The sequence below is a fragment of the Lathamus discolor genome, chromosome 5 (genome assembly GCF_037157495.1).
Source record: "Lathamus discolor isolate bLatDis1 chromosome 5, bLatDis1.hap1, whole genome shotgun sequence".
Lineage (NCBI taxonomy): Eukaryota > Metazoa > Chordata > Aves > Psittaciformes > Psittacidae > Lathamus > Lathamus discolor.
Window position 1 is genome coordinate 52,929,297 of NC_088888.1, and position 18,904 is coordinate 52,948,200.

At 38.1% G+C, this 18,904-nt stretch overlaps 1 protein-coding gene across 9 annotated transcripts in view; it reads right to left on the bottom strand.

The window, feature by feature from the left end:
- Positions 1-1,498: 1,498 nt before the first annotated feature.
- L3MBTL3 (L3MBTL histone methyl-lysine binding protein 3) overlaps positions 1,499-18,904 on the bottom strand; it is an 81,987-nt gene continuing 64,581 nt past the window's right edge. For 7 of the 9 annotated variants that reach the window (XM_065680903.1, XM_065680902.1, XM_065680900.1 and 4 more), the window contains 6 exons: positions 18,431-18,577; positions 16,906-17,070; positions 12,835-12,926; positions 7,363-7,526; positions 6,262-6,324; positions 1,499-3,396 (listed from right to left, as the gene is read on the bottom strand). In XM_065680903.1, the coding sequence (XP_065536975.1) occupies positions 3,253-3,396; positions 6,262-6,324; positions 7,363-7,526; positions 12,835-12,926; positions 16,906-17,070; positions 18,431-18,577 (775 nt within the window). In that variant the 3' untranslated portion in view covers positions 1,499-3,252. Of the gene's footprint in view, positions 3,397-6,261; positions 6,325-7,362; positions 7,527-11,018; positions 11,294-11,818; positions 11,925-12,834; positions 12,927-16,905; positions 17,071-18,430; positions 18,578-18,904 lie in introns of those variants that run through there. The other 2 variants (XM_065680898.1, XM_065680899.1) reach the window with 2 other exon arrangements.

Below are 18,904 nucleotides of genomic sequence, written 5' to 3' on the forward strand. Positions count from 1 at the left end.
TTCATTATACTGTCATCACTAAAAGCCTACTATAATAATTTTTGTATTTTAAAATGGTGGGCCTGATTTTTAGTTTGCAGGAAGATATGTTTCTAGTATCCTCTCCATGCATATAACCTTTTTATTCTTACATTAATCCTGAATTTGCTAAATAAGGATTCTAAGATGAGTTCTCAAAGTAGCAAGAATGACTTATCTGGGATGCTGCCACGTGTGTTTGTAACCACAGCCTTGGCGCCAGGGAGAGAATGCTTCATTTTCCTGAATTTGTTCCCCAGAACAAATTGGCCTTCTCCACATGGTGACTATGTCTGCCCACACAGAGCGGAAGTCCTCTCCTCTCTTCTTCCACAGCCTCCTTTTCTCCCTAATACACTCCTCCTAACTCCTGCATGTCTGGAAATCCCAGGGGCTACTGCCTGACAGTGCATGGCTTTGGACAAACACCTAGTGATGGACAAGTAGCAACAGCCCTCAAACACAACTCATTGCATGAAATTAGAAGTCAAAATGGATTTTTATTAAAACACTGCATTCTACCAATCTCCTACGCGTTCTAAAAATGTCTGTGCAGGCAAAGCAGTGTTTGTGGTCACCATCATTCTTTAAACACTCAAACGCACAGCCTGGAAGACCACAGCTGTCTCGTTAAAGCTCAGCTGTGCAGGGGTGACTCCAATGCAGATACTATACTGGGAGATCCTCCAGGGTAAGGGGAGCTCACTGCATCTGATGGCCAGGCTCTCTTACTGAAGTCTTAGTATTTTTCATGTGGCTCCATGGAAATCAGGGGACAACTTTTACCTGTGTGACAGCTGGGCTACCTCCAACACAACATACAAATCAATACCAACAGCCGTTTCAAAGATTCAGTAGGTGTCCTGAGTGGTTTTAGTTTCTAAGTAAATTTGTCCGGTATAGTTTTTGTAACAGAGGTGGTTACACTCTGCTCCTTCATTGCATTGGATACAAAAGTAAGGATTATGCATGTCCTCACTATTGTGATAGCTGTATGAATAGAAGGTTGGTCTCTGTACCACGTAAGTGAGGTTTATTCTAATTTTCGTGAACAGTACTAACTCAAACCCATTTCTTAAACCACGGTACTTTGTAAGTAAGTATATAAAAATTCAGTGAGCTGCTAACACCTCCAAATGATCTGTTGAGCAGCAAACCACTTCACTGGTTCTCACTGCAGGCTACAGAGCTGGCTCACAAGAGAGACACAGAGGGTGAAGGAAAACAAACTATATGGAAGGACAGAAGGAAAGAGAAGAATGTGGCATCTGACTGATCTGCACGGGCAACTTCAGGTGCTGCCAGTGACTGGGTCCAGGTCCACAAATGGCCTGTGAGCCTTAGGAGTTAAGTGTTTAGGGGGAGGGCAGATAGCAGTAGCTAAGTTCCTTTTTTAACTCATAGCCACATTGAGCTACAGTGAGTAATTACTTGGGTACAGCTGGGTTCATCTGAAAATCCTGGGCACACACACGTAACAGACAGCTCCAGTTCAGGTTTTATTTGTATTGTAGTACAATAAGAGTGCAATTTGAATGTACAAATATTGAACAAAATGTAAAAAATATTAATTATGCAATGCTATGGAAGGAAATGAACAGAGCAATGCAACTTACTTCATACTGACCCTGTTTTACCTCCTATTATGGCAGGTACCAGTCACTTACATGATCTGGAAAGGGCACAGAGTGTTCTTGAAATCTTAAGGAACTCCAGCCAACGAACAGCCAGGCAAAATCTGTGGGAAGATGCAAAATTCTCCCAGCTCTGTGCAACAGAAATGCTGTTTGTTCTCAGCTCTAAAGGCTGAGCAACTGCCCACCACAGCACTAAGAGGGCTGCCAAATTCCTGATCTAACTCTTCTCTTTCTTGCAAAAGTAGTATTCTGGACCAGTCCTCAGTACACACATACCTAGGCTTTCTCCCATTTAAAGTGCATCTGGTTTACAGCTTACTTATATATACCAAGTGCAACAACTTTCCCTGACAAATCGTTATAATAATCCTCCAAGAAGGAAGGTTGCCTCACCTAAGTACTTGCTGAAGGCATTTGCAGCCTGCTTATGACCCAGTGAAATGCATGCATTTTACACCTAGAATGTGCTGATGCACCATATGTGTTCAAGTATCCTTTTCCTCCATGCTTTATCTTTCCCCCTATGCCTTATTTGTTTATAATCAGACTTTCCAACTAGGAAGTAGTGGGTGAAATAATTCTTCACCATTGGGAAAACAAACTTATGTTAAATATGAAGCCAGAGTAGCAGTCCTACCTTTGGCACCCTGGTTTTCTCTCCACTGTTGTGGTAACTACACTGGACACTGGCACGTGCAGACATGAATGAATCCATTTTCTTTTTTGCTAATGTCCTTACCTCAAAATATATGTATTTTCCTTGATGTGCTGAAGGACTGTATTAGGTTCCCATGTGAAAGGCTTCGACTCTATTGTGCAGCATTAACGAAAAGTCTTCTATGAAGTCAAAGTTTATTTTTCAGTTGCAGCCTTCTCTATACTGATATTTTGGTAAAATACATTAAAGATGCTGGTGGAAAAACTCACATAACATTTTTGTAATCGTGCAAAAGTAAAAACATTCAGTTATCAAAAAAGCATTATAATTTCAACCCCAACAAGGTTTGTCTTCTTACAAGCAAACGGACATTTTTATAATCTGTAAAGTTATATGCTGTAGCATAAAGTGTCACGTATGTAACATCGTGTTTCATTTTTAAACTATGGCACACATAGGTATTAGCCATAACAGTCTCATCTGGCTACCTGTAGCCTAACTTTTGGCTATTCAGTTTTTATTTTATAGTATGAAGTAAAAGCTTCTGAAAAGTAAAATGGGTACATGAAGTAAATTCAAGAATTCTTATAAAATATTAACATTCCCTTATATAATACAGCATAAATAATTCATGAAGGTCTTCTTGATGTCCAGAGAAAGTTAGGGATCCTAACCATCATTGGAGAACTAGCGCCATTAGTTTGGTAAATAAGACTAGCTGACTCGGTTGTTACACAGTACCTTCTCAAAAGCTTGAACAGTTCCCAGAAGGATTCAAATGGGTACTGGCTTCAGGAGAATATAAACAGTTCACCAGTTCGGAACATACGTTTCTTCCTTTCTGAGAGCCCTTACTCAATAGTTCTAGCAAGTTTTTGTGCTTTGAATAAAACATGAGCTCCACTGGAGAAAGCTGACTCGTACACATTTCCATTCTCTTCAAAGTTCATTGTGTGAGTTTTTCTCTGCAGCTTTGAACATCAGAATGGAATTAAAGATTTTTAGGGCTGGTCCCAGTTTAATGCTCATTATTTTGACTATGTCTGATTGGGTCATTAGCAGAAATGCTTCTCCATCAATTTGCTGGAAAAGAAAGAACACACAATGCTATCAATAGGTCTGACAGTGCAGCAGTATAGATGTTTCAGAAAACATGAAAAGAAAATTCTTTCATTTCAGACAGTGTAAAGGAATGGCTAAATACAAACACTTCAAAATGCTTTCAGGATAGCTTTGATTTCAACCTTTTAGACAGATCAGCTAGTCTAAAAGAACAGGATGATGATCATCTTTCTGCCTGAAAACAATTGTTTGGCTAAATTTTAGCTAACCAGTTCTTACTTTCATACTGACAGTATAAAGTAAAAGCTACTGACAACTAAAATGGATAAATGAAATGATAAATTCAACTGTACTGCAGAACAATAATGCTTTTTAACATCTTAGCTACTCCTTTTATGCAAGCCTTTGTAAGACAGCTTCTGGATTTCACTCCCAGCTACAGAACTGGAACCCCCTTCAGGCCACCCCTTTCTGCTAATTAAATAGCAAATTAAAACAAAGACCAGGCTACATTACATATAACTGCTTCTTTGACACAAACACAGCTTGTCAAAACACCGGTTTTATTTCCAGCTTTGTAGTGTTACTATTTCAGTAAATGTTGCAAGTGAATAAGCAAAGTGTAAGCAAATCTCTCAGTCAGCAGGAGTGATATATCTGAACATGAAGAGCCACAAGGCCCTCACATCCAAGGGCTTCAATGGGGCCAACACTTGTGTCAACTTTAGGTCACTTTAGGTATCTATAGTAAGTTTTCAGGGTAACCTAAGCAGGATATCAACAGTGGTTATATCAGGAGCACTGCTTAGTCTTAGATACTAATTTGAGATAAAACCAGTGTAACTAAGTTTCTGTAGGACTGGAAGACAAGCTTCCTGAATCAGACACACTGCAAAGGGAAGCCTGCTAGGTACATCCCAGCACTGTAAGTCAAGGAGCACTGAAGTGAGAACAGCATCACACAGTTACCACAATTAGTTACTACTCATTTTGTGCACAAAGCCAGACTGGGTGGGCTCTGAACCAGAACTGTGTGAATGTGGGAGTGCCCAGCTTTTTAAAGCAATTAATATAAGGAAGATAAGGCTTGATTTCCACAGCAAAGTTTGAACCAGCACCTTCTACCTCCTGAAAGACCTACTGATGCCAGCTAGTCCATGCCAGCTAGCCTCACTGGTAGAGGTTTAATCCACTACTCACAGAAAAAGCATGAGAGGCTGAATCCTGAAGACAGGAAGTATTTTCTTACACTTCTGAGAATGAAAGTGTTTAGGATTTATCCGTCTCTCTGGCACTTCCCACCAGATGACTTGATTAGCTATATGCCAGCTCTTATTGATCTTAAATTAAGTGGTGAGACACCCTAAATGATACAGGGGATGATCTAGGCCTGCATACCTGCTGCAGCTGTAGAATGCCTAACATCAAAGCAAGTGCAAACAAAATGCCCAGAGATGGCCTGTCAGTCCTTTGATAGGCAACTGTAATAGTCATTCTGATTTACAGCACAGCCTGAAAACTTGTCGCAGGAGATTAGCAGGGCCATCTGTATGCATTTTCCTCAGGAGGTGCCTTCTCAAGTCTAAGTACCAATTATTCTTCAGTTGAAAGGCTGGCTGACTTGGGATACTACAGTATCAGACTCTGCCCATTCAGGTGGTCTGGCTGGAATAAACACCTGAACTATTCACAACATAGAATCATAGAATAGTTAGGGTTGCAAAGGACCTTAAGATCATCTAGTTTCAACCCCCTTGCCAAGGACAGGGACACCTCACACTAAACCATGTCAACCAAGGCTCCACCCAACCTGGCCTTGAACACCGACAGGGATGGAGCATTCACAGCTTCCTTGGACAACCCATTCCAGTGCCTCACCACCCTAACAGGAAAGACTTTCTTCCTTATATCCAATCTAAACTTCCCCTATTTAAGTTTTAACCTGTTACCCCTTGCCCTGTCACTACAGTCCCTAATGAATAGTCCATCCCCAGCATTCCTATAGGCCCCCTTCAGATACTGGAAGGCTGCTATGAGGTCTCCACGCAGCCTTCTCTTCTCCAGACTGAACAGCCCCAACATTCTCAGCCTATCTTCATACAGGAGGTGCTCCAGTCCCCTGATCATCCTCGTGGCCCTCCTCCGGACTTGTTCCAACAGTTCCATGTCCTTTTTATGTTGAGGACACCAGAACTGCACACAATACTCCAAGCGAGGTTTCACAAGAGCAAAGTAGAGGGGCAGGATCACCTCCTTTGACCTGCTGCTTTGATCACGCAATTTGTGATCAAACAGCCTTCTTAAAATTAAGCATTATCAGGAGTAACAAAACTTCTGAACGACAAAGAAAAAGCCAACCTAGCTAATACAGGCCTATTGTACCTAAAATCCCTATTACTTCCTAATGACAACTTTGGCACAGTAATCTCAGATACCAGAAATACATGTATGTCATGCTCACAAAGTGTGTACTCTCTCCTCTGAATCTCATCATAAGCCTTTAGATCTTCTCACTTCCTGCTCACTCAAATCACATTCATAAGCTGTCTATATCAGGAGGAAAAGCATCGAGTGTGATCAGACAAGATGCAAAGAGTTTTAAGAGGTGGTTATCTTGAACCACTGCTTTATTTTACTTATTAACATCCTTCGGAACTAAAGTAACATAAAACTAGATAAGTATCAGATAGGTCTCTTTCCTTTTTGAGAAAGTTTATCTTACTTCCTTCCCACTTCATGCAAACCAACCTATCTTTCATCTATTTGCATTTGACTTTCAACATGCAACTCATCCTACTACTTTATATCTGTTTTTAATGATGACATAAAATTAATCTTTTCACCAAGATTTGTACTCTGTGTCTTTTTGAAATAAAATTTACCCACCTCATCTTTGAACACCTTCCCATGTTCTTCACATCCTGGTAAACTCCGTATAAATTCAGAGACCTGCCACCAAAGTATACAACGAAAGATATAGTGAGACTGGTGTTTTCTCAAAATAGTCTCCAAGGCTGACAATCATTAGAGGTCTTCAGCTCCTGTTTCACAGCCTCGTATTAGGTGCTCCACCTTCTTCTGTAAGTACATGGAGTCATGCAGCTGGTTGTTCAAGGACAGGATTCACAAAATCCACAAACTAGAAGAGCACATGCCACTTTTTTCCACAAGACATCTAAGAGTGGGTACTCCCTCAAAATTACTCATGTTCTATCCATGCAGATCCAGAACAATGGATCTTCCCTCAGTGAACCACTTCTGACAAAACGTTTGCTGCCTTCCTCTTCTTTATTTTTCACTGCACAGAGATTAGTAAATCCTTTTTCAAACTTCACACTTATTTTTTTTCTCTGATTATAGAAGGTCTGACTGTCCCAGCAGAGAGAACTGCCTTAGTTACAGGTACTTCTGAAACTAAAGCAGGGACTGGTCCCTCTCTGTCCAAGCATTATTACATACTTGAACAGCAACAGGACTCTAAAATCTTGAAACCATTATTTTAAGATCTTAACGAGAGTCATGGCCTGACCATATCCATGCAGTTCCCCTCTGCCCTATATTCTCACCCTCCAAAACAGTGTGCCACATCAAAACTATGCAGGAGGAATAGCTCCTCGGTCCATGCTGACACTTAAACTATTTCTCCAGAATACCTGTGTGGGTACTAGATGTTTTTAGTGTAGACCTTGGGCACCTGATCTGCTGGGCCATACATTTAGCTTTTCTCTTTTTCCTTTCTTTTCCTTTTTAACCCCAGTGAATATGTATATATACACACATATTTGTCTATACACAGATGAATTAATACTTACTGATTCCAGGGCTGAATGGCAGCTACTGGGGATCTGTTATATCAGGTCTGGCTGACTCCAATCCTCTGAAGTACTAATTCATTATTGTTAATCTATGGGTTAATCTAAACCTCTGAATCAACCAAGACTTCCACAAGGCAGTGGTAGTGAGATAGAGGATAGAGGGGAAACCTACCTCATCTGTACTCCACTTAGAAACTTTACTGGCTGGGATTCCAGCTACACTTGGAAGGAGCTTGCTCTGCTGTTCCCAGCGCAAAGGTAGCCCGGGGATTTGCAACTTGGAAGACACAATAACTGGTTGAGAAAGAAGCCTCTGTGTGCTGGGCTCTTCAACATCTTCAACAAGAGAAAGCAACAACAAGCATTATATCCCTCAGTCAGTGATGCGATCAGTCACAGTAAAAGCATGTTCATTCTGTTGGTACATATGGGTCTCCTTATACAGGTTGTGCAGTTTTGCTTACAGCAGAATTAGAGTAGCACCATGACTGTTCTTCCACTAATACGACTGTGATTACATTGGCTCTATATAAACGTAACTACTCTTACATGGAAAATGTCTCTTCCAACACAACACAATTCTATGCCAACACAACTGTTGGTATACCACACTATAGGTCAAATAATTTTAAATATTTTGATACATTAAATAACACCTGCATTTAATAGCTGTACAGCAGTACAAGAACTAAGTTATTCCAGGGTCGAGCTTCTATAAATTCACCAAAAGCAGCACTGCACTGTTACAAAATTCCAAGTGAATCAGTTCTAGCCCACACAACATCTATGCCTCATCCACAACAACATGCTTTTCACTGCTCCTGAGAGAAAAAAACCCAACACAAATGTCTGTAAATTCCCTGCTTCCACTTTAACTGTTTTATCTGGAAAATAACATGCAACTCCTCCATGCTGCTCTGTGCTGGATTTTTTTTACAAGGTCATTTCCCTTTTTATCTCACTTATCCATAATGGAAGGAATAAGCTCCCATCCCACCAGCCTCAAAGGTAATGTACTGGTGGGAGGGTGGCTTCAAACACATGCTGCTGTTGCTGTCTGGAGAGCAGCAGCAGTTGCAGATGTGTGTAGGAGGAAAGAGTGAAAAGGCGTGTCTCCAATGATGTCAAACTGCGTAAGACATCTACAGTCATTTAGATCCATGGCAAATACAAAATCAACATGCCTGAATGTTTCCCAATTGCCAAGTAAAATTGTGGAAAACCTCTGAAATTTATTTCTGAATGAAACAGCCAACAAAGAACCTATGCCTAATAATCTTTACTAACATGGCTTCATGCAATCACTCCCAAATCCCTGCACTATTTTTGTTTGGATTGCTCACTTCTATTACAGCTTCATTCTATTTCCATTTTCAGGAAGTTGCTATAATTCATAGTTCTCCCTGTCCTTTCTGATCAAGTTTTCTTACATTTCTGTCCAACAAGTAGGGCACAAATTCCTATTACAGATTTTTCCCAGCACAGTGGGACTGGTCTAGAATAGGTATCATGTGGCCAATACAGGATGTGATTACATTCATTTGTGTTATTCTGCTCCTCTAGATTAAATTTTTGTTACTTCCAGCATTTATCCTCCTTACGTATGAATGTCGATTATTCAGAAGTTGACTTTTAAGCCATTTAATCAGTATTGTCAGCCAACTGATTTAATTTTAGAAGACCCCTTATTTTTTTCCTAGCATCATACTCTTACTCTTGGAAGTGAGTTCTCTAAATGCCTGTTTACACTTCACTGTTATTCTTCAAATGTTCCTTAGGGCTTCTACTACTACTAAAAATCTCAGTGAGAAAGGAAAAAGTCTTATAAGGCAGCAAGCATGCTGAACGTAAAGCCTGTTTTACCAAATAGTATCTTTCTTATCGTTCCCTTGAATCCCTTCCCCCTCCTCATCCCCTGATTTTTAATTTCTAAAAAAGGTCTCTTAAGAGTTGAAAATATATTTTGTTGTTGTTGTTTTCCATTCGCAAAACATGTAATACTTTGATACTGTAACATAATTAGCAGATGACAATACTGTGTGAAGAAAATTCCAAACAAATTACCCTCCATTTTCACACATTTAAACATACGTATATGTAAGAGCAAGTAACTACTTGCATAGTGAGTAGCAGCAATGACAGTTAAGGATACCTAGTGATTCCATCTGTCTCTCTTTTGAACAGTTTACAGCTGTGTCAAATCCTAACAGTTCCACATAAAAAAGTCTACACTGGACATCTGTCCATGCCATGCTTTTTTGCAAAACTACAAGCAAACACAGGTCAGCTGGTAACGAATAAGGTTAGCAAGTTCACTAACAAGACACTGCATAATGCTAAACCTTGTACTCCATCTATTCACATTCAAGAGCTCTATTTAGTGTCATGGAACAGAATGCAGTGCCTAATGCCTTTGAGGATGTGGGAAAAAAATGCCTCTGCTTCTCAGCCTGTGGTATCTGCCTCACGGGTAAGATCAACAGCCCAAAAGGAGCATACAAAGTGCAAATTTACCCAATCAGGTGTAGGAAAAGAAAAAAGTCCCCAACCCTGCAGCAGGTATAACCACCTCCCCGACAAAAGCAAGTTTTAGTTTAGTGTAGGTAACTTACCACAAAAAACAGTGCAAAGCACAGTATTTTGGCTACAATCTATGTCTGCTACACCAGACATCTAAAAGTTCTCCCTATCCTCATGCTCTGGTTTTCCTTGCTCTGCAAGCCCAGCTTCCCATAGAGAGGCAATCTGCCGTTTTGGGCCAGAGGAAATGCGTGATGTACTTCAATTTATGTCTCAATTTGGACATTTAGGATAAGAGCAATCTGAGGTGCAACATGGGTTAGCTAGTTTCACCATAGAACCACAAAGAGTTCCTTGAACCACGTGTGAAGAAACAAAGTCCGCCTGCCAGCTCCATGTGAGATAGCAGAGCCAGATGCATTAAATTCACACTTTTAACCCTGACCACTGTTCTCTGTTAACATTTTGCTTCAGCATCAGCCCACCTGCTTTTACATTCTTCTTCATACTTAATGCCACCTTGTTATCCTTCTCCCTGAACCATAGGTTCCTTAATTCATCTCTATTTTTCTTAGTGAGTTACCTTCCAACAAAATATAACCTAACGTTTCAAAGAAGCTAAATGGCAAACACTTTCTGGCATTAATGAGAGACCATTAACACCGCTCATTCCCGTCTGCGTGTTTCAGCTCCTTCCATGCATCAGGTTAAGCACAGGATGTGTGTCTGTAAAAAAAGCTAGTATGAAGCTATGATTTCAGTGGAGTTCTTTAGCTCCAAATAATTTTTCTCCAAAAAGGGGAGAAACAGTACACGTTTTACAAAGTATCAGAAGAAAACTGGTCAAGTAAGTACAGCAAAACTAGGTTGAAGAATAACAATGTGACATGCAGAAAAAAAATAGGGCAAAAAGCACAGGTACCAGCAGTCACAGTTCAAGAATGTCTGCACAACTGCAATTATTTTAGCTTGACCCTTCCATGACTATGGTAGCAAGAGCCCAATGATCCCCTTTCATCCTAAAGATTAAGTATTGTGGCACATTTAAACAAATAATGGCACAAAATTATATGTATGAGAAGAGGCTAAAAGGATAACTTTGTTAAACAATAACGTATGACAGTATTCAAGTTTTACAAATCTAATTATGCAAGACTCTACACAGAAATGTACCCAGACCTGATTGGTGAAACTTTAGCCAAATAGTCAATTTCGTCAAACTCAAAATGTTTCACGAAACCAGGCCAGTTTTCTTAGAATAAAAAAAAAAAAAAAGGCAGACAATTTGAAATGCTCCAAAACATTTAATTTTTCTTTATTGTGTTATATAACGCAAAGCCAAGATCAAACCAGTATGTTTCCATTCTGCTGAAACAGAACACTTCAAACACTCCCAAACTCTCTTTCCTTCATCTACTTTTGAGAAATTCCTCTATCGATGTTTCATTTTCTCCAGAATTCTGAACAACATCGTGTTCAGAATACTGTAAAAATTTGGATTTTTTTACACCTTTTGCACAGCTCTTGTAATAGACAGACTCTTTCATACTTCACATGCTCTTCAAAGTGCCTCTTAGATCTATCTGAAAAGTACTCACAGACAAATGATGATTTAAGATAAAAAAAAAAATGTATCAGAGTTAAATAATTAAAAAGAAAACACTAGCTTAATTTCATCTTTATGCAAAGCTCTATTAGCCTTAAAGAATTTCCTAGGCTTTACAAGACTGAGCTCACTTAAAAGGTAAGAAATGTAGCCCTTAAAGACTCACAGTTACTCAAATCTGCAGATTTTTCACAAAAGCCTTACAAATTTTATGTTGCACAAATTGCTGATGAAAACAATCTAAACATTTAAGGAATTAATTATGACATTAACAAATTTAGCTTCTAACTGAACTTGCATGAGTTAATAAAATTACTGCAGCAAAAGCTGCACTGAAAAAATGCATTGACTCAGTCCAATAACTAGTCTGACATACTAAGTTTCATACATGCAAAGTAACTCTTAAGACTGGTAACTATTAAGAAACGTAAGACTGAGATGTTCTGGATTTGTGCTGTATTGTGCCTAAACAATAAGGATAGAAAGGAATATGAACAACTACCTCGATCTGTCCAACTGGATCTCTGAACAGCCAAGACTTTGGTTCAGTGATTCTGCCTGGTTGTGTGGACTGCTGTGTTCAAAGAAAATTCCATGTTGGAAGGGACCTTTGGAGACCATACAATGCAACCTTCTGTTAAGAGCGGGGCATTAGACTAAGTTACCCAGGACCCTGCCGAGTCAAGTCCTAAATATTTCCAGCAAGAGTGACTTTCTTTTCCAGGCAGCCTATTCCAATTGTTCGCATGTTGATAAGTTTCTTCCTTAGATTCAGACAGAACTTTCCCTGTGGAAACTTCTGTCCATTTCCTTTTTTCCCATCACTGTGATTCCTAGAGGAGAGAGTACCTCCATCTTCTCTATGAGTACTTTTTAGTTACTGGAGGACTGTGACTAGATTCATCCAAGCCTTCCCTTCCCAAACTCCTTTAGCGTTTTTTCATGTCAAGTCCTTCAACAACCTAATCATCCTGGCAGCCTTCCACTGGACTTTGTCCAGTTTTTCAGTGAAATAAAAATTTTAGCCATCCCTCTGTAACACATTAAAAAGAAAGGGCCCATTCTGCATATGGGCTGCTAGAAAGTATCAGACTGCACAACAGGCCGATGCTGGGTTGAGTAAATCACCTTAATTTTGCATTATGCTTGTAATGTATAAATGCTTTAACTTTCAATCCATGTTTGAAGCAGTAAGTGAACATTACACCTTTACAACTCATACTAGTTTAATTACCTATTTTTAAGTCAGTGGAAAGTTATTCTTGAAATTAAACTTTCTATACCAGTACTTATTTTGCACTCATCTTTACAAATGTGATAACATTCTTGGCAAAGCATTTAATAATTACAAGATAAAGAAACATAGCATTAAAAGTGTTGCTGTCAAGAAATTTTGGACACAAAGAGTGAATGTGGAAAATAAGTTGCAATGCAGTCTTATAAGGAATTTCAAGAAATATCACACTTCTTTAGTTCTGAAAATATTAATATGAAACAAATGAAATACTGCCAAATTACCTTTAATTTCATTTGAAATGAGCAGCTTATTTTCTGTCTCCTCCTCTTCACATTCTTTGTTCTTTATGGAGTCCTTCATTTGTAGTACTCCACTGACAAAAACATAATGTTCATTTTTTATTAATACATCATAATAATCACTAAGCACAATGACATCTCTTGATAATAATGCCATTTACACAATAGGATTCCCACACAAAGAATGTTTTATCATCATAAAGGAAAAAAAAAAAGAGAGGATCTAATTTCTGGCAAAAGGCATGACTACTGACATAAATTTTGCAGTGAAGGCTTGAGAACAGTATAGATTAAGATTATGTAAATCATAGCAACACACAACTTCAGAACTGAAACTGGAAAATATATAAATGAAGGCAGTGGATGTGTCCATAGCAGAAGATGGGAAGAGTGAAGAACACATATATGGATCCATCTCCTACAAAGCCTTACTGGCTATCCAGGCCATTTTCAGGAGATGTCTGAAACATTTACTCTTTTTCTCTGCCCAACCTTCATCTCCACCCTACCCCAACTCCTGTACTATACTGACACTGTTGTGTAACTGCTAATGATACCGCTGAAATTATCTGTATTCGTTACTGGTTTGGCGTTACTTCTTACCCAACTAAAACAGTTGCTCTTACTCCTGGTGCCTGTGGCTGCTCCCCCAGCTTTGCCAGCCTAAGCATTTGCAAAGAGGGAATGCTTTCCCCCTACTGAGAAAAATAAGGCAAGAGAGCTGAAAATAAGAGAACTTCTCAAAGGGGGGTGGGTGTATTTGCATCTTAAAGTCGGTTCCTGGGAAGTTCCTTTTCAAACTCTGCCTTCAGAAGTTATTTCCAGCCTTGTTTCTTACAAAAATTAAGCTTACATGAACTTGCTGACATTATGTGTGTATTTCCTTCTGCTTTGAAGAACCTGTTAACACTTTGGCCAATTCTTACTAAACCATCACAGATTCAAAGCTCAGAGATACTAACGGCATACTGAACATTCTCTAAAAACAGGCACGAGACAGAACGACCTTAAAGTCTAGAATGCAAGAAAGACCACTACATGAACCCATGCTTTACTATCTACCAGAGAAGCACTCAACAAAAACCCTTTCACACATGTCCCAAACACAGATAAAAAGCCAAACAAGAGCTAACACCTTGTTAGACATCAAGATTAGCAACCCTCAAAACACAAATCCACAGAAGAAACAGGCCTTTTTAATTCAATTGTTTACATCTATACTATTAAATATTATTTATACTATTAAACATAAGTAAGCATTTGGGAATAAATCAGCAAGTTCACCAACATCAACAAAAATCTATTTAACACACTATTAATGGTGCAAAATGAACACAACAAATGGAAAAATACAGCCTTTGTAGTACAGTAGGATACAAACAGTAAAGGTGTGACAAGCAATGCCAGTGGAATGCATACAGCGGGCATGCCTTCTTGTGCCACAAAGGACTTCTCCACCGTCACTTCCTCAGATGTATCACCTGATTTATTTACTTTAGAATTATTTCCCTAAACTCCAGACACAGAAAACTTTTAAAGTAAGATGATACAAAGTAGTTATTTAATTCCAAAGCCAAACTAAATGATTACTGTAATTCAACATAGAGAAGAGATATCACCAAAACCTGCGAGGAAACATGTATCTTCCAATTTTCTTTAGGGCAATTTTCACAGCAACATACAACCAGAAATTTTATCTCACTAAATACAAGACAGTGTCATGAGCTGAAGGTTCTGGGGAAGGGGTTGGAAGATAAATGGAATTTTCTTTTAAGAAGTAGTACCATTTGATTATCAAGCCTGAGTGTTCACCTTCCTTCATTGTAAGCATTTCCAGAGTGGAAATATTGTAACAGCGAAATTCTTTTGCTACTCTGAAGATAGCATAAAGATACTTTCGAATTAAAATTGCATATGCTGCAGGCACGTGATTTTTATCTTGAATTTTAATCTCAGGAACATGGCAGAGGGACAGACTGCAGTTTTTACACATATATTTTTGTAAACCAAAATTTTCTAGTATAACTGCTTGTATGTACAGATACCTCTGACTTGTTAAAAAAAAAGACATGAGAGACAAGGAGTAAACTGGAATGGGAGATTAGCTGAGTACCACGTAGATTTAACTCAAAAAAGTGAATCTCATGGTGGGGTTCCTAAGTAGTTTGTTCCTCAAACAAGGACTTGCAAGAAATAAAAGACTACCTGGAATACGAAGGTATACACAACTGTAATGAAGTCAAACATAATTAAATCCACACTACAAGCTCAGCAGCTAAAGAGCACACAAGTTCCTATGTCTTCTATTATGCATGTGTACTTTGAATATACATCTAAAAAGATCCAGAGTATTGCAATAACTAGATGTTAAATATTTCTGTATGTGAACTTCATATATACATATATACTTCATAGATATATATATACATATATACATATACAGCAGTTCACATATACCTAATTTTGTGAACACTATTTTTCATGCCTTTTTCAAAGGAAGTTTATTCAATTGGAAGTCCTTTCTGACTATGCTGGATACATAAGGAATGTGGAAAGCCAGATAATAAAATGCGTGGTCATCAGTGTATTCAAACAGTTCAAAACAGCGACTGCAAAGCCTCTGGGGAGTTCAAAGTTGGCACAAGGTTATTATTCTCTGAATGTAAATGACTCAATACAGTAAATGACTCAATACAGTGAACAGACAGCACAGATACTGCTTATTTTAGGTCTTCATAAAGTTACCACTCTCCAAAAAAATGAAATAAAAAAGGAATTGTTTTCAATGAATTTTAAGAGTCAGTCTGTGAAGTCAACATTTATTTCTAAAAAAAAGGTGAATTTACTACAACTGCTAATTTACTACAACCGGTTAAAGTGATGAACAACAACTGCTATTTAATAACAGGTTTTCAAAACTGCACATGAAACTGTCTTTCCGCTGTTTAAATTCACTTGAGGATGACTAGTGAATGCTGTTTATTTGACTTATGGAAATTTTATCAACACTGCTAGATGTTCCTACTAGATCTTTTTCAGTAGAATGTGAACAATATCATCTGACTGAAATAATGTGCAAGACTGTTCTAAAGAAAAACTGACTGACATTAAAAGATGCAAAAAGCTACACATTATTTTTTTTTATTAGCATAGTTTTTTGGAATAAGGGAAACAATAATAATTCAGAAAAGAACAAAAAATCTAATGGAAAAGGGAAGGAAAATCAAACCTCACTGCCAGATCTGGTTAACCCCATTTGAAAAAAACAGTTTGAAAAAAAACCTTGCAGACGTGTTTCAGAGGATTTAATTGATTCTTAAAAAAATGGTTAAGTTCCAATCATCAGCTTTACTGTGAGGTATTTACTGTACAATATGAACTCTCTAAAATTTCTCAAGACACCACTACTGCTGCTAAAAATCACAGTTCATATATTATGAATGCATGATAATGTAGCTGACGTAAATATGTAACAAATGACAATTCTTGATCCAGTGTCTTCTAATTCTGTATAAAAAAAGCCAATAAAATAATACACTGATACTGTAACTAAAGACATAGAGAATCCTAATGCCTCACATATCCCCATGAAAACACTGAATTGCATCTTTCTAGTTTCAAAGATAGCCTTCTTATATCATAAATATTATTTTCCAGTGCAAGCTTGGAAAATATCTCATGTCATTTTCTGTCAAAAAGATACTCCAAATCCTGAGAGTTAAGGAACTGCTTTTCATTTTTAAATATACATACATATTTGTACATATACAATAACATTTCTAGAAAGGTAAGGAAGAATGATCTCAACTTCCAACACTTTCTCTGTCTTGCAGTATTTTTTCTCTCCTCTCTTATACGTATTTGTTATTTCTTAAATACATTGTGACACTCCCTTCCCCCCTATTTCTAATATAAAGACAGCTGAAGAACTTACATCTCCTTCCCCACTGCTTCCAAGAGTCCTACGGACAAATCATTGTATTGCATTGCCCAGTAAGTTGCGTTTTAAACTGACTCAAAACAACCCATACTTTGAAAGGAACTGACAGTTACCCAGGTGCCTTCTTTTCTTTCACATCACATAGCAGGGACTTCTTGAAAGGAGATTTACTTTCTGCTTCTTCCTGCTTAGCTGTTTCTGGTACAGTTTTTCCAGATGATCGATTGTGAGCTGAAGATTTCATACCTATGTGACCAGGGCTGGGGCATTTTCTGTCACTGTTTAAAACAAATTAACAAAATGTTTAAAACTCCAGCAGTTGAGTTGTTGTTCACCTTATTTTCTCTATGGGTAAAGAATCATTCACGTAATTGATTCATGTAATCATGTTCATTTGTTTTAAGAAATACACAGAAGTTTTTCATCTGCCACCAACGAAATCACAATACAGAAGTCTTCTCCATGAAATCAAAGGTAATGCATGTAGGCAATTCAACAGGAACAGAATTTGCCTAATGTTATTTTTGATAACAAGCTGTCCACTTCAAATATTTGTAACACAAGATGACTCCAAAGTATCATTTTCATCTATCCATTCTCTCCCTTCCATGATATACAAATGTGCAGCCACAACACTGAAAAAATTTTATTTGGTCTCTTACTTGCGGCAATGAAAAAAATAGCACTTGACACAGTCCCTGCCACACAGAACACTTCTCACAGTTACTGGCTTCCCTGGGATGGTACCTGGGCTACCTGTCAGAGGGCAATTAAGTCACTTCAGACTTCTACAACCCTCCCTTTGTAAGAACAGTCAAACCAGGCAGCACTGTGACAGATGAATATTTTGGTTTTTAAAGCACAAAGCTGAACCTGTGTCCAAGAATGTAATTTAAATTACCATCTATTGAAAATATGTGCTCATTACAATGGGAACTGGAAATCTTCACTACAAACATTCACATTTTCACATTTGCATTAATGTAGCACTTGAAAAGAATAGAGAGACTCTCTTCTTTTCCTTTCCTTCTTAAATTCACTATGCATCTCCCCAGCCCAAAATAAGCACAGGAGACAGTGTCCATAATTTATGATAGAAAATGATAATCTGAAAATCATTATCTTGATATCACATGCCTTTGGTTTTTTTCCCCAGTGCTCTTCCTAAAAGCTTCAGCTACAAAATTTAACATTGTTCTTGCAAAACTCACTCCCAGTAATTTGATTCCCCACTCCCACAATAATGACAGAATTTATAGTGGCTATTCTTCAAAGTGCAATATTAATTTGCAGTCATGTCAATAAGTCCACAACAGCAAGCAAAAGAAATTCAAATAAATAATTTTCTTAAGTGAAACCAACTGGCCAACACTCCATTTTAAATTCCAATCAACCACTTAGTAGTCTAGATAGTTACACTGAGGATGAAACCAAATACTTGTTAAATCATACACAGTAAAATCAGTGCCAGTCTTTGACAGCTTGGTGACCTTTTTGATAAGCACTGATGAAACCGTATGTAGATAAATAAGCAGGCCTTTCTGAAACCATTCAGCCATTACAGAACCACAAATTACATTACAGAACACTGAAATAAAGTACTGTGTTAGTCACAGACATCGCTTCAGTGGTAATTACTTGATTACAGGAGAAGTGGATCTTTCACTTGCTTCCACTTTTCTGTTTCTGGGGACAGGACTGGCTGCAGGCATCTCCCCGCTCAGCCGATCAGGTAAGAGGCTTTCTTTGTTCAAGTTCATCTCTGAATATGGGCAGCTGACTGCACTAGAAGTTTAAGAAGAGAAATGCCTCCTTATTGTCGGTTCACTCAGTTCAAATGAAATAACAACAGAGACCAGTTTTCTAGAAGAAGTTGCAATCAATTAATATAAAGAAGATGGGGGGGGGGAAGCAGTAATTAGTCATACTTTAAAATGTTAATAAACCTCAACCTGAAAGTTTTTCACCTTTCAACAGCAACTTGTTAGTCAAATTGTATTAACTTGTATTACAGCATACGATCTGGAAAAGTGAATGTTTAGCCTGCTTTTTCATACCTTTAATAGCATTATATACATAAAATACAGGTTGCCTTTGACTATACCCACCTCT